We start from the raw sequence: 24,555 nt of genomic DNA, 5'->3' as shown, positions 1-24,555 counted from the left end.
AGCAATACAGGACAATATGAATATTATAGCTAATGTGGGAGCTTTGGCAGATGTAAGCTGATTATGCAATGAGCGTTTCAGTGGGACACTGAGATTATTGATCTGAACTTTGACAGTGGAGTGTCCTAAATGACCACATTTTTAGGGCTTGGCTTCTTAGCATCAAAGTAGAAATCACATCTCCTGCAGCATCAGGCAGGAGTATTATCCTAACTTGGACTGGGGGGGGGGATAAGTTCCACTTCCTAAGTCACCGGCATCACTTGTTCAAGACTCTTGGGTTTTATACCCTGGCCTCCTAACCAATCATCCAATGAGCCCAACATCACTGTCTTTCTATGGCCTGAAGGTGGTGGAGCCAAGTCAAATCAGGGTCACTTTTATATCATTTGTACAATTCTCTTAATTTCTACGAGTGATTCAGCCGTTCTTGACTCACTGAGAGGGAAAACCTGCCTTTTCTTCTAGATGCTTGCCAAAATGTGGCAGTTTCCAGCTGGTTTCTGCTGTCTTTGTTAAAGTGCTGTTCAGTATGCAAACAGTATCACAGGAGGGAGAGCATTAGAAACGACGCCTCTGTGATATCACAGAGCAGGCAGCCCATAATGGCCCTTAATGCATTCCCCACGGGTTATGGTCAGGCTTTTGGGAAAGCTGTGGGGACACTTGAATCCACTCAGAGACACTTGGGGTCCCTTTTGACTCTTCCTACTTCCCAGTCTCTGGTGAAGCTGAATGGGACTTAATCTGACAGCGGCAGCTCTGTAGGCAGGAGGAAAACTGCAGAAATATTGCAAACAAGTTGATCAGAAACATCTGTCTGGGCTGGCAATTCTCAAGGCAATTCATGATTTCCCATATTAAAAAGCACCGAGCTTGCTGATGGGGCCTTTCACCCAGTTTGTTGCAAAAGCTGAATCATCTTTGCAGTGGGGGATGTCTGGGTTGTGCAGGGCTTAGTACAGTCAGGCCAGCGCTCCTATGGTCAGACAAATTAATAACCACAAACAGGAAGGCTTCACACCTGTCTCCTTACATTTAGACTTGCAGAGCCCTGCCTGACACTATCACTGCTTGGACACAAGTGAATAGCGGAGGAATTGGCAGTACGTTTTGGCACCGAAGCCAGGCAAAACAGCACACCCAGGCGTGCCGTTTCCTAGCCGAGGCACTCGAAAATGGAGAAGCGGGCTCTCAAAGCCTTGCCGGAAATACGCCTGCAATTACAAACTGCACTTCAGAAGCTAAGAGGCTGATTTATCTTGCTTTACCAGCTAAAATAACAATATTCAAAGGGCTACGGCAATCTTTAAAGACTTGAAAAGTTTCCCCATTTATTCTCTGTCCCTTTGAAAGGCTGGAATCCTTCCTCTCTCTCACCTCATGCTGTTAGCAAGAGGAAGATGCTGGATCAAAGGGACTCTCTTTTGAAGGTGAGACTAAGGGAAATCTCAGCCATGGACGTTCTCCAGCATCCTCCTTTTCCTCCCAAGCTACGTTTAAAAGTCTATTTCATGCTCCTGACGAGCATCAACATGACAGCGCCGGAAGACCTGCAATAGACTTTACTGCTGGGGACACTGACTTCATTGGGAGAAGGTGCAGCACCCGTTAAGTGTTTCCGTGGTGCCATTTAGCTCTCTTTTAAATGGACCACTGCTAGGATGCAGCAAGGGTGTAATCCCCCAGCAGAAGCAATGGTTGGGCTCTTTACTAAGCCCGACAGACAAACTAGAAACATCCCAAAGTGGCTAGACAACCTTGCATGGTTATTTTTTGGCCAGTAAACCAGGGGCTGGCTTTGATTTAGTGACCTAGAAGTAAAAGACTCTTTCAGTCTCAGGTCTGCATCTATTATTGAAATGCAGAGTTGACCACCAAACTTTCTAGCTCACCGCATCAATATCCGGCTGCAACCTGCCACAAAACTGAGACGCTTTGCTGCTTCTGAGCTATAAGTGGGAAGAAACAGAAGGCACACATGAAGCTGATTCCTGATATGCATTAGGGCAGCTTTGGGCATGCCTGGGTTCCTAGCACAAATATACCCCAAAGCCAACAGATGAAGCCCTGGACCTTGTCAGGATTTCTTTTGCTCAAGTTTTCCCTGGGATGGTACAGCTCCACTACAGCTGCTCCTATGCCACCTAGTCTAGTTTCTCCTATGGAGAATGCAAGGTATATATGCATCTACACATGCTATTAGCATGGAGCAATAAGCTCTGGTGCATATTGCTCCTAGGCACTGTGTTTGCAAGTGCACCTGGGAACGCAGCATTTTGAGCCCTAGCTGGCAAGGAGTCTGGGGAGTCTGCCTGCCATCCTGGGGCTGCTCTGACCCAGCTTACTGTGCTTTGGAGGTGCTGGCTGGGGCACCAGGGTACTCCAGTGAGGGGCTAGCTGGCTGGCAGCATCCCTGTGCCGCAGTCAGCCCTGCAAGTGTCTACATGTGTGTTGCTGCACAATAAAGAACGCCACCATAAGACAGGACTTGTGTTTACAAGTACTAACCTATGGTAGAGTTAATTAGTTTTCTATGGCCTAATAGGGTCACATGTATAGATGCTATGACTTTAGTGTGACACTAATTAGCAGCTCTGCAATAAATGTCTCATATAGATGCTCCCTCTGTGTAGTTTAGAGGAGCCCATGGATACTGGTGTGGGAGAGGAGTGGCAGATAGAACTAAAAGACATGTATTCCCAAGCTCTTCTGGGACACAGATGGACATGCTACATCTTCCATTGTGGCAAAATTACAGATCATTTCATATAATGTGAAATACTTGAGGACTGAGCTCATTATGACATACGAAGAAGTAGAACTCTTGGTTCCAAAATGATACCTTTTATTAGACCAACTGGGAAATTGCAAAAAAAAAATTCCTTTTCTGCAGGCTTTCAGGCTCAAAGTTCCTTCATCAGGTTCTGGGAAAAGTACAGATGCTAAAAGATGGTAAAAAGTCCCCATAGTACACCCCTGAGCTCATTATGAGTCACTCAAGCTAATTTTACACATGGCCCCCTCCCCACTCCAAAGATCATCTATCAGCTAAAAGCAGACTTTGCTTCAGGTTGCATTGTGACATGTGTTAGGTGTCAGAAGCTCTGTGACACGTGAATCCTAATGTGTCATAACACAGCCACCCCTGTTTGATTTCTACCAGAGCTCACAATACAGTACATTATACAGTACAATACAGTCATACTATAAGATGCAATTGATGCAAGAAAAATAAAGAGATATAGCCGATAAAAGAAGAATACATGGTTTCTTTTGAAAAGAGACAGCTGCAATCAATTCAAGTAGCAACTACTCAGAGTAAAAATAAAGCTCCTAGATAAAAGATGATGGAGAGCAGGAAATTATCTGCAGATCCTTCTTTTGGGCAGTTCTATATTTAGGGAAACAGAAAGATTCGCTTTCAGGATTATATATAAAACATCGGCAACAATAGATAAATTGTGTCAACCCTTGAATTATCCATTGCAGAACCGCAGGTGTAACCTGTAGGAGATCACCTTCTCCTCCCCTCTCCTAGTCTCTTAGCATCATCACCAAAGATACTTTGCTTGGAGCAAAGCAGGTTCAGGTGCCTATACATGTGCTCCGACACTTTCTAATTAGAGTGCACCAGAGCAGACTTGATTAATCCAATCTTGATTAGATTGATTAATGCCCCACCGTGTCTCACCATCTCAATGTATTCAGTGCCCCACATTTCAAAAGGGTGGCAGGGGCACTTTAACTAAAACTCGTCAAACAAACTTTAGCTAAAGCACCCTGTGACCATTTGGAAAAATGGGATGCTGAATACATGTGGCACTGCAGCGTTTTAATTACAGCAGCTGTCTGGGAGTTGCTCTAATTATAACACCCCCTCTCCACCCTCCCAAACCCGAGAGCATGTGCATAAGTTGCACCTTGGAGATCTGTTTGTCCTGGTGGTCGTGGCCCATCTAAGGAGGTTGAGAAAGCAGAAGAGGGAGGGAATAAAGTAACAAGGGCAGTTTTGAAGAGGTGACAACATGACAAATAAATAGATGGAGGCAGGGGAGTGGTGGCTGACGGGGCAAATGATGGAGTCACCATTCTGTTTGGTCTTTAAAAGCTGTAAGTTCATATGCAATGACTGAAGCTTTTCATCCAGTAGGAAACCTATTACATTTTCAACTACAGAAAAGGTGACATCTCATACATAATTTTGACTTCACTCCTCCTCTTCCTCCATCTTCTGCTTCAAACCTCTCCTTAAAGAGGCATGTCTTTAGTGCAGCTTCCCTACCCCCTTCCTCCCATTGATGATACCTGAAATAAACCTGATGTATTTTCCCCACCAATATCATACTTGTATGTATTAGTCTGTAATGGTTTGAGGGTGGGCACATTTATCATTTCTAGCACAAGATCTATGCTTTACTGTTTAGTTACAGCACTGTATACATTTTCTCTCTGTACAATGCTTTCCCAATAAACGTATTTTTCAATGTATTACACATATGTGGCCTGATCCCTCCATCATGGAGGTAAGTGGAGAGACTCTAATGTGGCTGGACCAAGTCTGCATGGAAAGAAGGGGATCCATGAAGATGTAGTATTGGGTATAGATTTTTCTAGCCCAAATCCAGGACATTCTGATTACTCGTGACTGGAGAAGACACATGTAAATTAGGAGGTCCAAAAAAGCTTTATGCTATGCATCCTCAAGAAAGTCTTATGCCCCTTAACATTTTTTCCCTACTCTGGTACCACTCTACCACTGGTACCATGCCTGTCTCCAAAGAGGCGATACGTAGGAAGCTAGATGCTGTTATCCCAATAAGTCAGATGCATTGACAATAAATATGAGCATGAGGAATAGGCTTTTCTGGGAACGAATGAAGAATTTTCATAAGTCTGTTAAATGAAATTGAAGCAGCTACCAGGAAAAGACCAGCATTGCATGGATGAAAACAAAATATATTTAGAGATGTGTAAAATGGTAAGGTCAAAACCAACCCAAGCAAATCAATTCAACATTTTCCACTGGGATGCATGGTATCATCTCTTTATAGATGGACCTGCATGCATGCACTTATGCTTAGGGTTACTCTATAGAGACTCTATGCAAACTGCAATGCATGTGATCTAGTTAAAAGCACCAGGGCACGAGCACCAAGAGAGGTGGTTTCATTTGTAAGGCACTAAGCCGGAGGGAGAACTGATCTATGTTCAACTCTTTGCCGACAACCCTCCTCTGTGACCCTATGAGCAAGCTGTTTAGGATCTGAATACAGTAGACATGAAGGAACTTTTACGGATATCAGTATGATTCATCTGGGTCCTCCTGTAACTTCAGCCTCATTTCTGTAAATGATAGCAATGAAATGTAGAAATAACAACACTTCCCTTTAGCAGAGGGATTCTGTGAGGATAAATTCAATAGATGTTTGGGAGGCACTTGAATAGTTCTCCACTGTATTTTCTCTCCTTGAAAGATAAGTTTAAATTTAGATCCATCTCAGATACTTACACAGCCCCCACTACAGTCAGGTCTGAGTGTCTCACAAGCTTTAATGCATTTATCATCACACAACTGCAATGTAGGAAAAGGCTATTATTCCTAACCCCCATGGTGGAACAGGGATACAGGGCACCCGTACACAACCCTGGCTTTTTCTAGCTAAAGATCATCTCTAGGTTTATTTCACTCTGGCAATGTACCACGATGACTCCCATTATTATTTTGCATGTAACAGGTTAAATGCTCATAATTGATGAATGTGCTATTACTAGTGAAAAAAAAATGCTAGAGGGCACCTGGTGAGCAAATTGTGTCAGAACAGGGAAAATGGCGATTTTAGCGGTGTGCGAGAATATCCGTAGCGAAAGTTTCACGATAAAATTAAACCCGGTGGAACAATTAGCCACAGTTAAAACAAAACTTGTCAGAGGTGGTTTAACTTGCCACGATAAATTGAAACCTACCACGAGAAAAAAAAAAATCAACATGAAAATAGTCGACTGACCTAGTAAAACAGGGATTTTGGGGGCTGTTTCGTAACATGTATCTAAACAATACACATCGTGTACAAGGGCCCACAAAGACCAAAGCCTAGATTGATCTCATTTGAAGGTAGGCATTTACATAGCTTAGAGATCTGGGCTTATTTGACTTGCTCATGGCCACACAAGAAGTCTGTGGTGAAGCCAGGAACTGAACCCCAGCCTTTTTGGGCCCAAAATAGCACCCTTTGACTTAAATAGATTTCATAGACTTTCATAGACATTCGGGCTGGAAGGGACCTTGGAAGATCATCGAGTCCAGCCCCCTGCTCAAAGGGCAGGAAGTCAGCTGGGTTCATAGGATCCCAGCAAGATAAGCATCCAGTTTGCTCTTGAAGGTGTTCAATGTAGGCGCTTGAACCACCTCCAGTGGCAGGCTGTTCCAGACCTTGGGGGCTCGGACAGTAAAATTCTTCCTTATGTCCAGCCTGAAATGGTCTTGCAGTAGTTTATGACCATTCGACCTCGTCATCCCTTGGGGCGCTCTGGTGAACAAGCGTTCCCCCAGATACTGGTGGTCACCCCTGATAAGCTTATAGGTGGCCATCAGATCACCCCTGAGCCTGCGCTTTTCCAGGCTAAAGAGCCCCAGGGCTCTCAGCCTGTCATCGTAGGGTCTGCTTCCCTGACCTCTGAGCATGCGCGTGGCTCTTCTCTGGACTCTCTCAAGCTTCTCCACATCCTTTTTGAATTGTGGAGGCCAAAACTGGATGCGGGACTCCAGCTGCAGCCTCACTAAGGCCGAGTACAAGGGGAGAATGACGTCCCAGGATTTGCTTGGGACAGTTTCCTGCAGAGAATACAAGACCAAAGCTACGGGCAGCCAATGCACGTGAGAGCAATACAGAAATCAATAATCCTAAGCAGCTTTAAAGTAAAAAACGTGCACCTGGAGAAGATGCACTGTCATTTAAAAAATCTGTTCTTCCACAAAACGGTTATTTCTCAGCGTTATAGCTGTGTTTATCTGGTTATCAGAAGGGAATCTGACAAGAAGATTGCTTTATTCTTTTATGACATTCTCCTAACGGCTCTCATCGAGATGGCCATGCTAAGAGGAGCTGAGTGAAGGGCCTAAGAAAAGAGAGGGGACATAAGTTCCTACTGATGCATCAGAGGATCAGAAAGCTGGAAAAGAGTTGGGATGAAATGAAAGGTTAAGACTGGGCAGAAAAGCGGGACAGGTGAGGAGGTAGTTTTGCAGAATCAGCGAACGGGCAGATGTTTTGAAGGGCCCCGTCTCCATCCAGGCACTGACGTAGTCTTAATTAACGAGACAAGGAGGGCAACAAGTTCTTCCAAACATCTGGCTGCTTCTGTTCGTAACTGCAGCCCAGACTTCTAAAGGTATCTTGGCCCCATTGAAATCAAAACCTTAATCCTTTAAAAATATGAGCTTGATCCCTTTTGACAATCAAAGACTACTTACGAGCAATTGGCTCCTCTTTGGAAATCTGGCCGCTGATAAATAAGACCGACAAAACACATGCAAATAATAGGAGAGAAAAAAAAATACTTTGGAGGTCATTGTTGTGGTGCAAAAGTGTTCATCCATTGGTAGATTACCATTAAATAAGCACGTAAATATGTGTATGCCATTCCTATAATTATAATAATGGGTTTGTGATTTATACAAGGCCTGACATTGGAAAATTCATGGAGGCAAACTTTCTAGTGAATGCCGATAGGATTAAGGTTGCACCTTCTGTCATCCCTGCTGAAACATAGCTACCTCCAGGAAGAAACAGGGCAGCTGTTCAACAGTGCCCAGTAACACTCATTATTCAGCTATTTTAGGACAGGAAGTGAAGTGCATCGACGCATATTACTAAAACAGAAGGGATAGGTAGGTTAAAAACTATAATTTAGTGATCCTTTAGTCTCACTGACTTTTAGGGTGCCACGGGCCAAATCCAGTATATTCTGCGTACAGTGATCTCTACTTCACCACAGGGGTAAGAAGATTTCTAGCAATGGCGGCACTGTAGAGCAGTCTTATCGAACTACAACTACCAGGCAATTGAGATAAAGAGAAGAGGGATTTGCCCATTACCAGCTGTCTGAAACCATCGTTCTTGTAACAAATGCATCAAGCTCCTCAGGGACTGCTCACGGTGAAGAACTCTATTCTATAACATGGCCTGAAGCAGACAGTGTCAACAACCCAACAGGCCCTTGAATTAATTGGGACATTATCTCAGTCTTGACTTGGATGGGAAAGTGCCAAGTACTGACACACCAGTGCCCAAGCGACTGGGGTTGCTCTTGGAAGGCTCTTTATAAAAGCAAATTTGAGTGCGGGGCAGAAGCCAGACCTTTTCATGTGCTGTTTAGCAAAGAAGGATGCAAAGTGCACTGATGCTATTAGGTATAATTAATAGCTCATAAGTGGACACTAGTGGGCATCTATTGTCCAGGTCTGGCAAAACGGCTTTCAGATGCACAGGCTTTGGGTTCCATTAAGAAAGCATTTGAATTGCAGCAATAAAACAGGCTTACGCTGTAAGTGCCTCCCAGATGGCACGCTTCATTTGAATGTCCAGTTCTAATATGGGATCAGCAATAGTATTCTCCCTGTTCTTTTGTCATAATAAGGAGGCACTTCATCTCTTAGCGGGAATGAATGGAGCACTTAAAGAACAAAGGGAGACTATTTTGACTACCAGGTAATAAAAAAGTGTGTGTTTGCGGGGGATGCTCTCTAAATTGCTGACAGATTGATCCTGGCTTTGAGCTGGCCATGCAATGTGGGAGGGAAGCCATGTTAAAAATGACTGGCCTGTATGCACAGCAGGCATAACTGTAAGCCCTTCATCATATGAGAGTTTAAGGTTCGTGTCCTGCAGTACTCAACTGGAATGGAGTGGGGGTAGAAGAAGGGATGAGGGGGGCATGTCTCTGTCCTCCCCCAGTATGAAAGGGCAGGTCTGGCTAGACACATGGGTGCATACTGGGAAATGGTGAAAGAACTGCAGCGACACTGTGCCTACGAGCCTTCAAAAAAAGGTGCCTTGTGAAACCCCAGCATCCTACGCTGCAGCGAGCAAGGAGAGAGGTTAATATTGCTATCAGTGCAAATAAACAACATCGCTGACAATCCCACTAACAAGACTTTAATTTTGCTTTTGCACTGGTATAAGTAACAGCTGTGCTATTTTAAGGTCAGCCCTTGCAGACTGAAAACACACATAAACACGCACACACACACACTGCTCTGTGCAGATAATTATGGAGGCTTTATCATGTAATCAAGGACAACTTAAGAAACCATAAGTGGAACTTACCGGTGACCTTGCCCAAGCTGAGTGATTTGATGGCCCTGAAGTCAATCTCCGAGAAGTTGTGCTTGACTTTGAGAACTTGATCCACCTGAAATAGGTCAATAAAATAAGTCCATTACGACAGCATGCACAGCCTCCCCAAAACATATTACAGAGCCAGCTTGGGGAAGAATTTAGCCTCTATAGAGCTACTTGCCAAAAGCAAATAATACTTGGTATCAACTGGGCTTATGTTTCTAAGCATGGCATGAGGAATGTGCATGGATTTGGTAGGAGAAGCTAAAAAGTGCAACAGAGTCTTCATATAGCAGGACTTTTAAGAAACCTTTTCTGCAAGTATAAAATATTTGCAAAGTGCTTATGTCCTGCCAGAGAGTTCTTGCCTACTCATCTTCTATTGCAGTTACCAAATGAAGCCTGGCTGTAAATGGATGGCCAAGGATCAGTGCCGCATGGGGGAAGTGATTGGGGGGATTGCACGTTATACTTAGACCAGACTTAAAATTTGAGAGTCTGCACATTAAAGCTCATTAACTCATGCTAAGTGCCTTCTGAGTGTCTCAAAGTTATGCCATTTCAGGCGATGACTAACTCTGTGTGGGGCTACATAGTTCGTGTTAGGGTCACTTCAGTCTTATCACTTCAGAGATAAAATGAGCAATTTGCAGTCTTCCAACGTCCCAGAATGCACCATCTCCCATTCCTTACCCAGACCAAGGATAGAGCCCAGGTATCCATGCTCCTATCCATGTCCCTGCTTGCTAGCCCTCTAGTAGAAAGGCAGACAATGAATGGTACTAATCCTTAATGTGCAGCTGCTCACTGCCCGTTCTAGCTTTAACGCTGCTTAGCATCCCACAGATTTAGTGTGATCTAAGTGTAACTACACCCCTAATTGGGCAATAAGATAAGATCATCATATGGGATAACTCCTCCTTACTGGTCATATCACTTGCTTGCTGCAGGCTCAGACCCACCTCTATTAAGTGCTGTATTCATTTTTGGCCACATCTGTATAGTCTTCTGTGCTAAGAAACCTGAAGTTAAAACAAAACATGCACGTGCAGTGCAAAACTCTCTCTTTCATCCTGCATCTTTCGAAGCACACTCCTCCTCTCCTGTCTCTCTATGCTAATTAATAACTGTCACAAAATCCCACTCTTTGCAAATAAGCAGATGCTTGCCAAAAAGCTGGTACAATTCCCTTAGGAATGAAACCAAAAGGGGAAGCTGTGAGTGCATGCCCCTTCCCGGCTTCGAGAAGCAGGAGAGCAAAAGGTTTCTAGTTAGCCCCTCAGCAATTGAACAGGTCCTAGATTGAGCATTGTTTCTCAAAGAGACAGCAGGAACGATGTAGTTGGAAAGCACGCAATAAAGGGCCTGTGGCATTCTCATCTTCGGGTGGAATATGATCACAGTTGATGGGGTGCGTGCACACCAACGACTACGTTCTTCAGTCTCTGCAAAGATAAAGACCTAATCCCACTGTCCTGCTGACATGAATGAGACTGTGCGTCCAAGTACTCATCACTGCATGTGACAGGACAAAATGTAGCCCTCTTCCCCCTGGATTATCTAACTATGGTCACATTCTGCCTGAGGACAGACACACGAATACAATGAGACTCCTGCATCTCTACTCAGCCCAGCCCCTTGGCAGTGCACCGATGAGTAAAAAGCATAGTAAATGATCATTCTGCTAAGAGCAATTTTGTGTCAGTCTTGCACACACGGGACCTTGCACTAGCGAGCAAACAGGAACACAAGGTGGCCCACTAAAATCAAGGGGACTGACTGTACGGAAAAGCACTAATTAATATTGAGCATGGACGACTGAATCTGAGCTGTGATGTAGGCCGCCGTGATGGGTAGGTCTGATACCTGGATGACGAGCTCCTTTCCTTCTCTGTTGATCTTCACATGGTGCATTTCTCGATTGGCAAAATTTCCAGAGTCGATGGTGAAAATGAGGAGTCCGTCTTTACTCAGCCGGTATCGGACCTGTAAACTTCCTTAAAAGTAGAGCACATTTCCAGCTATAAGACTTGTGTCCGTAATGAGGCTCTGTTCAATAGGTTTACACAGTATGAGACATTCATTGCGTTTAGAAAAGCAGCGTAACACGTACAAGAGAGAGATGTTGAGAATAAGAAGGCATCAAACTTGAATGAGCAGAATGGACCATCATGGCTACAACATAATTTTAACACTACCACTGCATGAAAAATTAATTTGTTGGAAGTTTTTCACATGAGCGGACAGACTCCAGTCCCCAGATACCTACCTTAAACAACTGGGCAAATAGCTGTCTTAGAGGAACGCGTGTCTACCCATGGGTCAGGCATTTTAACAGAAGCACATTATTTGATAGATATTAAATTCTGTATGAATGGTTATTTCCACCAGAGGGCATGCAGATCTGCAGATCTAGCACTGTTTTGGAAGAGTAATAATTGTGGGTTTTATCAGTGCTCTTCAAGAAGCCAGTCAAGTAAAATATAATGGCTAATGTAGATGATGGTATATTGGATATTGTTTGAAATGAGAATGGTCATGGCTTTTCTTGTTCAAAATATGATTTTGTCGCAGGTATCTTCAGAAACACGTTATGATTTACACTCCATATGTCAAAGGTAAATTGTAAATGAAGCTAGAACCATCGTTTGACCTTGCTTTTCTAGCCTGCTTGCAAAAATCTATATAATTCTCTCTCTCACACACAAAAGCAGATGCTTTCAATGCTCTTTTATAACAAAACATCAGCTGTGGCTGCTTTGAGCTTGCAAGAAACAACAATACAGTGACAAAGCTGTGAGGGCACAAAGAAAGAAAGGGAACGGTTAACAGAGTTAATCCTTTAGCATGTGCCAAATGAAAAAATATATAAATATAAAGATTTGGGGACAAAAGACATTGGCAGATCTTATAAACTTACGTTTTGACCACAGAAGAACAAACCTGGCTAGATCGTCATGCGGGGAAATGACACGTACACAAAACAAAAACTCTCGAGAACTCCTGGGGCTCTTTTACAGGTCGGTAACGGAAACAGGCTGAATAATTCTGGTTCAACTCATTTAAAAAGCCTTTGCAAAGCTATTTTGTTACATTCGCTAAATGAGAATCTCAAAGGAGATAAGAAATGCATACATAATCCTGCAATCTATGGAGCAATATTTCTTCATTATGCTTTTCCTGCTATTTACAGCAAAACAGTAACATGTGCAACTCCTATGCCCTTCCTTCCTAAAACTCCTGTTTGAGCTAATTTCAAACCTCCCTCGATTTGGAGAGTCTAATAGACAGACAGTACCTACACTGAACTGTAGGGAAGTGATGGTCACTAGGGGATTTGTTTTCCCACTGCTATATTTCTAGGCTTTGTTTCCTCACTTGCAGATAACATTCCCAATCTTTCAAGTGCCCACCTTCAAGAAGGGGAGGAGGGAGGACCTGGGTAACTATAGGCCAATTAGCCTAACTTCTATCCCAGGGAAAATCCTGGAAGAAATCATTAAGCAGTCTATGTGCGGTACGCTTGCAGAAAGTAGGACTCTGAATGACGGTCAGCATGGCTTTGTCACAGGCAGGACTTGTCTTACCAACCTCATCTCCTTCTGTGGCCAGGTAACTTGCTACCTGGATAACAGAGAAGAGGTTGACATTGTATTCTTTGACTTCCAAAAAGCTTTTGATCTGGCATCCCATGATGTCCTCATGAGAAAGTTGTGGGCTTAACTGCGAGGCAGTCAGTTGGGTGGCATGCTATCTGTGGGGTAGGACCCAGACAGCCCTAATGAACGAATCTGTGTCGTCCTGGCAAGAAGTGGGCAGCGATGTCCCGCAGGGGTTGGTGCTTGGTTGAGTGCTATTCAACATCTTCATCAATGATTTGGATGTGGGGGTGAAGAGCTCACTGGCCAAGTTCGTGGACGCCACCAAGTTACGGGGAAGTGTGGTCACACTTGAAGATAGGCTGGAGATACAGGCGGACCTAGACAGGCTAGCAAGTTGGGTGGACCAGAACCAGATGAAGTTCAACATCGAGAAATGTAAAGTGCTCCACCTTGGGATGAGCAACCCCCAACACACCTACAGGCTTTGCAATGGCAACCTGACCAGCACCGTGAATGAAAGGGCCCTGGGGGTAATAACTGACCACAGTATGAATATGAGCCGTCAGTGCGATGCTGTAGCCAATAGGGCAAATAATACTCTGGCATGCATCAATCAATGCATCTCCAGCAAAACCAAGGAGGTGATTCATCTGCTGTACTCAGCACTGGTGAGACTTGAGCGTTACATCCAGTTCTGGGTGCTGCAATTTAACAAGGACATGGACAAGCTTGAGAGGGTCCAGAGAAGAGCCACCTGTATGATCACTGTCTTGCATGGCAAACCATATGAGGAAAGGCTGAGGGATCTGGGATGCTTCAGCCTGAGGAAGAGAAGGCTGAGAGGGGACCTGGTAGCAGCTCACCGCTACACTAGAGTACATCAAGGGCTCAGTGAGCAACTGTTCACCAGGGCGCTTGAGGGGAAAACCAGGAGTAATGCCCACAAACAGCTGGAAGACCTATTCAGGCTCAACATTAGGAAAAACTACTTCACAACGAGGGTGTCCAGACTGTCGAATAAGCTTCCTCCAGAGGTGGTACAATCGCCTGCCCTGGAAATCTGCAAGAGGAGACTGGACGGTCACCTTGCTGGGGTCGCCTGACCCCAGCTGTCTTTCCTGCCTGGTGCAGGGAGCTGGACCCGATGATTTTTTGAGGTCCCTTCCAGCCCTACAATCTATGGATTTATTAATCTAAGTTCTCCTTGGATGAAATGCCCCCTTGAGCAGATGTCCTATTCCCCACTACAATCTCACTCACCTTTACAGTAAGGTTTAAAGTGGTGCAGGCATCTGACATGTGCCTCCTTCATGAGGGAGAGTTTCGGTCTCTTTTTATGGCAGAACCCAAAAAGTTTTCAAAAACAAATTGCAATGAAAGTAAGCCATTTTCCTAATTTTCCAGGGTGTGTGAGTAGAAGATTAGCTTCTCGGAGTTAGCAGAGCTCCCAAAGATGCGTAGGAAAAATGAGAAAGGAGTCGGGAACTGGCTTTTGATCATTTCATAGGCCTACACAGTCACCTGAGGTTTCACCATAAGGAGAAAATAAAGGAACTAAGAGGCACCTAATCATTTAAGTTGCATTCATTAAATGTTTCACTAATTTAAGAGGGGAACGTGTGTATAGATCTAGGTCAGTACTGGACCTACCACTGAAGAGAGCCTTATTCTTCAGTCCCTCCCAGTCTTTCTAATGGATATTATGATTCATTATTTATATTTTTTGTCAAAACATGCATTAAGATGAAGTTACGGCTGAGCACAGGTTATAATGGGACACCAAGCAAGAACGTTACTATCATGGCATTATTGTATGATCATGGCAACTCTGTAATTCTCATAATGCCCATTGCCCGGGGTCCCTGAAAGGTCATGGACCTACTACACTGAGGGCTACAGAGATGATGCAGAAAAAAAACATTCCTGTTTGAAACAAAAAACAAAAAACAAAACCTTCTAATTTCATTAGGGGAAGCAATTCAGGGGAGGCAACGCAGAGGCATATAGTGGTACCCAGGTTGACACAACGGCAGAGATGGGAATGACCCCACCGCTCCTGGTTCCTCTGCGACAGCCCTAACAGAGCTACTGGAAAGACTCATTAGAGCTAGACATTAGAGCTGGGATACATCACAACTTCTATGCATGGCCACACCATTTATTTGGATGAGACACTTAATACCCTTGGCTATCAAAATACCTGTCCAGCTTCCAGAGATGATAAGAAAGATAATAGGTATTTGAAATCAGCTACTCAAAACTAATGGAATAAACTAAAGCATTTTTGCTTCAGGCCAAAATTACACTAATATCCATCTGAAGCCATTTTCCCAATCTTGATAAAGTGACTTTAGGATTTTCACCCGTTGAACTGAGAGCAGAATTCAGCCCATATTCAGCACCAATTCTTTCCACACTGATCAAATTGTTTTGTTCTATATAAAAGCAGGACAAAGAAAGAAATAGAGTGTTAATTATTTTTGTTGAGAAGTCCTTTGTGTATCTTTGAATTTGGATTAGCTGGTTGGTTGGAGACTTTTGTCACATTATGCTCGTGTCACCAGCCACAAACAAATGCCTGGGAACAATCTACATTTTCTGAAATGTTTGCATCATTTATTTTTGATCATAGGCATTCATGTACCAACGGTACTATGTTTCTGGGAGCTGTACTATGGTCATGGGCAATCTGCCATCCTGTCTTCACTTAGGCCAGGTATAGACATGATACTTTTACCAGCAGAAGTGATCAGAAACTGGTCTATATCTGTAACCGAACAGAAGTTTGGCACATATAGACTGGTTTAAAAATGGGACAACCCAGTCTAAGATTTGCCCTCTCTCTGCAAAGGGCAAACGTGTGCTCTGTTCACTACCGATCTTAACTGTGCCGCTTACAGAAAACCACATAACTTAGACTGATTCTTCCTTGGGCTTCTTGAATATCTGTACCTAGCCTTAGTGCCTGGGACTGCACACCAGACTTGTAACAGTGCTCAAGCAATGTACTGCCAATTATGTTGAGTTCCCGAAGACCACCGTTATTAACTACATGCAGTGAAGGGACAGTTCTGTCTTATATGCCAGATTCTTGCCTCTGGTTGATGAAGATTACTGGTGATAGTCTGTGTAGCAGGAGATGTTAGACTTAATGATCTTCAGGGCTTCATCTGGCCTTTCAACCTATGTCTAAATTGCAGGCGATGGCACGTTGAAATGCTTAAGCTAGCTTTAAATAAGCTAGCATAGGTATGGGAAACAGGCCAGCCATGGCAGCATGGAGCTCCCTATGGTTTAATTTACCTTGCTTTTCATCAAGATAAATTATCCTCTGTGGAGCTCTTTGCTGTTACTGTTAGATTTGGTATGTGACATAGCTTAAAGATAACTTAACCACTAAGCTGCAGTTTGCCCATTAAAGGCTGGTTTACATCTATACAAAGGTCCCATAGAACTGGCTCAAGTGATTCTGGGTGGGATGCCTCTTGTACTAGGAGAGAGCCCAGACCCAGCACAGCTGCATTTATGCCATCTCTTACTGACACCTGTACAGGATACCTGACACCTGTAGGTAGCAATGGGAAAGGGGATGAGACCAGTGTCCTTACACGGTGCACCAGAGCCTGCTGGGAATCGGTGAGAATTAGTCCTCCCTCAGCAGCGCTCAGGCTCATATACACTGCACCCAATTTGAGAGGTATAGCATGCAGAGCAGCGTGACATATTTGACATTATTGCTAGAGTTGGTAAATCTGCACCCTAGACATGCTCCAAGTATCTAACTTCATGCAGTCTTAAAACCATGCCTTTGTTTTTAAGGTCTCCTCACTTGCTCACTCGCTGAACTATATGGAAAGGATGAGGTCCTACTAGAATGCAAGTCTCTGGAAAGAGCCTTAACTTGGTCTTTAAATGTGTGCTACTAAAAGCTGGAAACTCTTGCATTTACCCACTATGGCAAGCAGAGTTTCAGAGTTTCATAGCTGTTAGGGGTGGAAGGGACCTTACAGATCATCGGGTTCAGCTCCCCCTGCACTTGGCCAGGAAAGACTCCTGGGATCAGATGACCCCAGCAACGTGGGTGTCAAGACGTTTTTTGAAGATCACCAAGGTGGTGACTGTACTGCCTCTGCGGGGAGCCTGTTCCAACCCCTTGGTAGTTTCCTAGTTGGTAGGGTAGGAAGGGACCCGAGCAGATAATCAAGTCCGACCCCCTGCCATGGCAGGAAAAAGTACTGAGGTCAAACGACCCCAGAAAGGTGATTATCTAACCTCCTCTTAAAGACCCCCAGGGTAGGAGCCAGCACCACTTCTCTTGGAAGTTGGTTCCAGATCCTCACTGCCCTGACAGTGAAGTAGCGCCTCCTGATATCTAGTCCGAATCTATCCCTTGCCAGCTTGTGACCGTTATTTCTAGTCGCTCCCGGTAGTGCTCAGGGGAACAGGGGCGCCCCCAATGACTGCTGGTCCTCTCTGATCAGTTTGTAAATGGCTACTAGATCTCCCCTCAGCCTTCTCTTGTGGAGGCTGAACAGGTTCAGGTCCCGTAGCCTCTACTCGTAGGGCCTGCCCTGCTGACCTCTGATCATGCGAGTGGCCCTCCTCTGGACCCTCTCCATGCTGCCCACATCCCTCCTGAAGTGCGGCGCTCAGAACTGGCCACAGTACTCCTGCTGCGGCCTGACCAGTGTCGCACAGAGGGGGAGGATCACCTCCTTGGACCTGCTCGAGACGCATCTGTGGATGCATGACCAGGTGTGGTTGGCCTTCCTGACCGCGTCCCCACACTGTCGGCCAATGTTCATTTTGGCATCAATAATGACTCCAAGATCCTTTTCCGCCTCTGATGAGAAGGGAGTTCCCCAGCCTTTAGGTCTGCTGCTGGTTCTTGCTCCCCAGGTGCAGCACCTTTCACTTGTCAGTGTTGAAACCCAGCCTGTTCTCATCTGCCCACCCCTGTAATCTGTCCAGGTCCAATTGCAGCCTATTTCTCCCTTCTAACGTGCCCACTTCCCCCCACATCTTAGTGTCATCTGTGAATTTGAACAGGGTGCTTTTTACCCCCTCATCCAAGTCGCTGATGAAGATGTTGAACAGTGCGGGTCTGAGGACCGAGCCCTGGGGGACCCCACTGCCCACATCCCTCCAGGTCGAATAGGACCTGTCCACCACCACTCTCTGAGTGCGGCCCGCCAGCCAGTTAGTGACCCATCTGACTGTGTAGGTGTCGACGACACAGTCCCCTAGTTTTTTTAATGAGGATGGGGTGAGAGACAGTGTCGAAGGCCTTCCTAAAGTCCAGAAAGACTACATCCACTGCGACACCTGTGTCTAAGGATTTTGTGACCTGGTCGTAGAAGGCCACCAGGTTGGTCTGACAGGACCTGCCTCTAATGAACCCATGTTGGTTGCCCCAAGCATAACCTCCCCTGCTGGCCCCTCATGGACATGTGCCAGGATAACTCTCTCAAAAAGCTTACCCAGGATCGAGGTAAGACTAACTGGCCTATAGTTTCCTGGGTCCTCCTTCCTACCTTTTTTGAAAATGGGACCCACATTGGCCCTTTTCCAGTCCTCTGGCACCACACCAGAGCACCACGAGTGCTCGTCAAGCTGTGCCAGGGGTCCCGCAATGACCTCTGCCAGTTCCCTCAGCACCCTGGGGTGGAGATCGTCAGGACCAGCTGATTTATATACATCCAGTCCCTCCAGCTTGCAAAGAAGTTTTTCCTTACACCTAGTCTGAATCAATTTTCAATCACTTGGTGCCCATTATTTCTTGCCTTCCCCTAGACAGCCACGGTTCTTCCATGACCGAGTAGGATTAGGTGGCAGAGCCAGCCATAAGGTTGATTGGAGAATCACTGGCTTAAATCAGTCATCTTTGCCGTCTCCTGGAAAGGCAAGGTGTGAAAATACTGACATGCCCTCCCTGGACACAAACCATTTACAAGTGAACACATTTGGCAGATCATTAAAACAGGAACCACAGTGGCTCAATATTTCCACAGCACACACAAATGGTAGTTAGAGGAGAAAATAATTAGGGAAGGTGTTGATTAAACAAGGGGAGAAGAACATTAGTGAAGCTATTAATAATACCGTGCTCTCAACATCAGCTATAAACCACGGTGCCAAGAAAGCCCCGTGTAATGATTTAGGTGATAGTTTCGGTCTCTTCGTTCCAGGTCACACAGTGCTGGAGGACTGGTTTTGGGTAGGGTTCACCACAAAATATCTCCCTGGCAGCTTGCACAGCTTTGGTGCTACGGTCCCTCTCCTTTATAGCCTGGATATTTAAAAATGAGCTACCTCACCATTTGTAACAGCTGGCTAGGAAACCTGCTCCTTAATTAGCAGCTTCTCCCTAGGGACATTTACTCGGTAAATTTACTCTACAGAGGAAGTGCAGCTGGCACTGTGAAACAACAGGGCCCATCTTATTAAATGTCCAGTGGCTTTTAACTAAGAAAGTGTTTGCATCATGTTTTTTTGTTATTTTTATTATTGTCGGGCAAAGCAGGATGAGTATTGCTGATTGTTTTATGCACAGAAAATAAAAATGGAAAGAAGAAAAAGTCAGTTCTGTTTCCCAGTTCTATTCTGTAGTTATTGCTCAGCTATTTATCCTGTCCAGGTTAATTCCCTGGCATAACCCATAGGACATGCCACCATTTTGCAGGTATAGGAGAAATATATTTGGTTACAGTGAGATTTTGAACATGAAAAATTGAGGTGCAGAGATTTGCAGGGGTAGACTTTGTTTAGTTATTTAATTTACTTAAGTCCCTTCCAGAGTGGGACTGAAGTTGCAGCAGGTGGAAGTGGGATGAAATAAAGAAAAAAAAAGAGATGCACAAGCAGAAAGGGCTTTTATAGAGTAAGACAGAAAGAGGAATAAATTCACTGTCCCGTGAGGGGCTCTAGCTTGGGTTCCACCATTTAAAAAAAAAAAAAACACGGTTTATTAAACCTTAAGGTAGCTACATTGAGAGAAGCTACTAATAATGCAGTTGGAGAACTTGGATCCTTATTTGAATGAACCCAGCTCAAAGACTAGGGTGATTCTATCAAACTAATGTCAATGCACCGTTCTTATGTGTATTGTGTGCTGTAGTATCTAAGGAGGCTCAGGGGGCCCAATTCAGGCTACGGTCTTACAATCCTGAAGCTTGAGCCACTTCGACAAAGTTATTTAGATGTTTCTGGGATTTACAAAAGCCCTAGACTGTATAGGCATCTAGCTTCTATTGAAAAACCAATGGATCCAAGGTATCTTAGCCGATTAAAAATGCTACCACATGCGGGGGGAGGGGTGAATGGACTAGGAGTTGCTTCATACTCCAAAGCTGGAAAATAAGTAAGCAAAGAACCTAGAATCCAAATAATATTCCCTTTACTCCCCATTTGGATAGATCACACCCACAGAGTCCAACCTGCAAAGACTAAGTGACATTCTTCACATGGGCAACTCTACCCATTTCAATAAAAGTATTTATACACGTGCATGGATGGGTCTAGGATTTTGAAACAGTGGGTGAAGACAGTGGGCTGAACCACCACATACAACACAATGCATATTTTCCCCAGGTAAAAAGAAACTAGAAGTGTTAGTAATATGCTAGGGGCATAGGACTATAGTATTCAGTTTAAGATTGAAGCAAAAATAAATATAATTTTATTGGACTGTGCATTGATTTGCTGTATGTAGTTTGCTATATTATATATTAACAACACAACAAGCCAGGCAAAACTATTCAAAAGATGCTGGTTCTTTAGTCCTGCTGTCATCTGAATCAAATATACCTCTCTTTCAGATCCAGAAAACAAAATCAAGCCTCCTTGAGCATCTTGATTCAATGCTAGTTACCAAAAAAAAAGTCTGCATGGTGTGAAATGGGAGCTACATTACCAGGAATAGCTAATAGACAGCAGAACTGCAAAAAGAAAGAATAGCTTAAATAGTGGAAACGTAAGACCCTTAAAAAGGTCATTAACACCTGTGCAATGAAGAGTTTAGAAGGCATGAAGCAGATTATAATGAGCCATGAAGTCAAGTTGCTCCCTCACTGCTGTCTGATTAGAAAGGCTGCTGCCACTGCCAGGTAGTTTCTTTTAAAATTTGGGTGGAGCAAGAAGGAAATGAGTGGGGAAGGAAGGGGGATGGTGAGGGGGTGTGCACCACACCACTTCTCCCCGCCCCAGATCCACCCCCGCATATATGAAGTTGCTTATATACACTTGCACAATTGGACTCATGGACCAAGTCAAATACATGCTTGGAACTTGGAATAAATAAATCCTAGGAGATGGATCAATACGTTCAGAGACAGGGACTGAGGGTAGACACAGGAGGTAAGTTGCAAATAGATAACAAAATTTTATCACATGTCTCCCCTATTTAGCATAGGCATATGAGTGCATAAGTACAAGGGGAGGCTGTGTTATAACTTGCATAGATTACTTGTAGGAGCTGAGGTCTGGATTCTAGTTTCAGCTCTAAACTGACCTGCTGGATGGTATCAAACAAGTCACATTGATGCCCTGCTCCTCCGCCCCTCCATTTTCCCCATGCATCAGTAAAATAAGAAGAGCAATATTATCCTTTATTAAGTATTTTAAGATTTATGGATGAAATGCTCTCTACAAAGCTGGGTGATATTTGAATTGCTACGGCTCTCTCCATTTCTCTCCAAAGAATGAATGGGGCTGTTGTTGCTCTCAGATAGGGATGCTACGTTAATGATGCTGCCCTGCAGGAGACTCGGTCTGATGAGGCAGAAGAGGACAGAGGGCATTAGCTTCACCAGTAAAAGCTCTCTGGAACCACTGAATCATCCTTGCACTTAATGGGAGTGATTTAGATTAAGCCTAACGCTCCATCAGCCAACTGCTTTCCATTGGCACGTTCTTTAGGGGAAGTTTTTTATTGCATTTATGGCCTTTTGTTTAAAAGAAAAAAATAATGGTCTTACTTGCTTGGAACGCATACTGAATTCAGTAAATCCTTCTGCGGGCTTTACCTGGAATTATATCTGCCCTTCATGGGTTATCACGGTTTTGCACAGAGAGGTATCCACTTGCAGGGTTTTGACCTTAGACAGAAATTCGAACTTCGACTCTTGAGCAGGAGCCAAATTTGCGAGAGGAATCGCCATTCTCTTCCACACAAACAGAGAACCAAGCTTTCCTCAAGTTTTTCATGATTTCCCAAATTAGGCATGATCACTCGCTGTTTTTGAATAACTTTGGGGAGATGGGAAAAGCTCCTCATCTATAACACCTTCAAGGAATGATGCCAAATGATCCTAGCTGAGGCTCTGGGCTGTTGTTTCCACATTTGTTCTATTATCTTTCATCCAGTGTAGTTTCAGGCTCCGAAGGACACTTACTAGTTCAACCAGGGACGTCTCTCACACGGCCCTAACAAATAACTGTAATATTCCAAAATGAGATCATGATGGAATATGATCTGAGTGGGTTGGCAAAATGATACAGCCAATTTGTACAGTGCATTATGTCTCTAGGCCGAGAGAAGAAATGAAGTGTCTTTCTTTAAAAAAAAAAATTAAATAAAAAAAAAAAATTAAAAATTGTGCGCCTATTTTCTGTAACTTCCCACTTATTCTTTGTTCATAATAAAGACCTTTGTGCAGAACACTGCCTGGAGATTAATGACTGCCTGAGGTTAATGGTCTTTGCTGGTGTCATGGTCCATCAACAATGCCCAGCTGGTCATTAATCCCCTGGAAAGGCCTTCTTCCTCTTGTCGTTAGGTCCTTCTAATCATTACCTAATGTTTCATTGGCTTTGATGGCTCCCATGCTTGGAAAATGTTGATTCTCACAACAGCAATACTGGCCCAAATCTTGATTTTTAGAGATCAGATATTTAGTAAAGCCTCAGGGAAAAGTATGAGGTTCTCAGAGAACAGCAAATCTATTGCATACAAAAAATAACTTGCTCATGAGTTTTAAGGGAGACTACAACTAATAGTGATAACAAGACTAAGAAGGCTTCAGGTAATGATAATAGTGTGCCAGTCATACACTGGTTTATTTATGACAACAGTTCTGGAGCAAAAATATATGCCAATATAGCTTTAGTGGGAATATTTCCATTTCTCTCCACCTTGTACATGTCCTCTCCCAGAGCTGATCTCATGACCATCAGAATTGCTCACCCAACCCCCCCCAAATTAGTCATTTTTGCAATCTGCACTTATCTGTTTTAAGAATTTCTTATTTTTAGCAAGCACAAAGCATAGCTATTGTTTTCTGCCAAAGATGTTGGTGCAAAAGCAATTCTGTGGCTTTGTTCTTCTTCAGGGAAAAAAAGAACAAACAACCCCTCCTGAACCACTCCCCCAATAACAAAGTATGAAAGATTGCAAAAAATCTGGGCTTTCACATTAAAGGTAATAGCTTTCACACCACTCCTTTTGCACTGCCTGCAGAGGTTGACTCGTCAAGAATTTAGCAACAAGATGAAAAACGGTCTGTCATCCGCAACATGTTAGCTGGACGGTGTGGGCAGGAAGCTGCCCTCTACTGGTAGTGGGCAGGAAGTGGGCAGGAAGCTGCCCTCTACTGATTTCCAGAAGATAAAAGCCAAGTTTAGCAGGAGCTAATGAAAATTCTCATTTTAGCTGAAGAGGTAGAGGCCTATTTATTTGCAGCCAGCGGACCTGGGTTTTATCTCAGATGCCAAGATGTTCAAAGTCAGTCTATGTGCGCAGCGCACAGATCAGTTACAAACTGCTTGCTCTGCCTTTCCTGCTCTATAAAATCCAATTATACTCCCCTAGCTGCTCACTTTTGAGTCTCCTGTGCATCTCTTGACCCTCCGGTAACCTGCGGTGCTCTCGGTGAGTATAAAAATCTCTGTGATTGAGCTAATGAACATGCCCTTTCTGTTTCTTCCTTTAAGAGCAGATAAAGAAATCTGCCAAAGAGAGTCCTTGGCGGAGCATCTGTGGCTGTTTCTCCTTCCGAAAAAGTCTTTCAGACCTAGAGGCTTGGCACACCGTATGCTAAAGCAAAGCCCATTTGGATGCCTGCTAGCCGAGTCCACCTACTGCTTCAAAGACATTTTACAGGTGGATTTGAACAGAAAATCCTCATCAGCTCCTCCATTTTCTTCGCCCATGCAAGGTCATTCTTTGAGCTACCATGACAAGCTCCATGTTACGCCACCATTTTTTGATCAGGAAACCTCTGAGCTGCTGGGAGACTTTTTCTAACTTAAGCTTTCTCACAGTATGGACCAAATTTATGCAGAGAAATTGGCTAGTGGATCTCTGGCCTTAGAAGTCCTTTTCCCCTGCATTTCCATTCATTATCGACCACCTCACCTTGCAAAGAGAATTGCATTGGCTGCCTCCTGTGATAGCCCTCATGCTAAATGTCAGCAATCCCTTGTCAGCAAAAACAGTATTTAGAAAATATTCACAAATGTCGTACATCAGAGCGGGCAGAAATAAGGAAGAGGGGCCAGAGCCCCATGAATAGCCAGTTCTCTATGAAAAACCAGCAAGCGCTCTTCAGCAATCCTCTGGATATTATTTGAGAAACACTGCCTTAGACCAATTCTTACCTCCTAGTCCCAGGTTT

At 44.1% G+C, this 24,555-nt stretch overlaps 1 protein-coding gene across 1 annotated transcript in view; it reads right to left on the bottom strand.

Moving 5' to 3' along the window:
* The window catches only part of CNTNAP5 (contactin associated protein like 5), a 446,813-nt gene that overhangs the window by 14,154 nt on the left and 408,104 nt on the right, over positions 1 to 24,555 (bottom strand). The window contains exons 20-21 of the mRNA XM_025203314.1: positions 11,208 to 11,338; positions 9,330 to 9,414 (exon numbers count right to left, since the gene is read on the bottom strand). Of these exons, the coding sequence (XP_025059099.1) occupies positions 9,330 to 9,414; positions 11,208 to 11,338 (216 nt within the window). The remainder of the gene's footprint in view (positions 1 to 9,329; positions 9,415 to 11,207; positions 11,339 to 24,555) is intronic.

Source organism: Alligator sinensis, unplaced genomic scaffold (assembly GCF_000455745.1).
Source record: "Alligator sinensis unplaced genomic scaffold, ASM45574v1 scaffold510_1, whole genome shotgun sequence".
Lineage (NCBI taxonomy): Eukaryota > Metazoa > Chordata > Crocodylia > Alligatoridae > Alligator > Alligator sinensis.
Note: the sequence above shows the minus strand (reverse complement) of the source record. Positions and strands in the feature narration are given on the sequence as shown.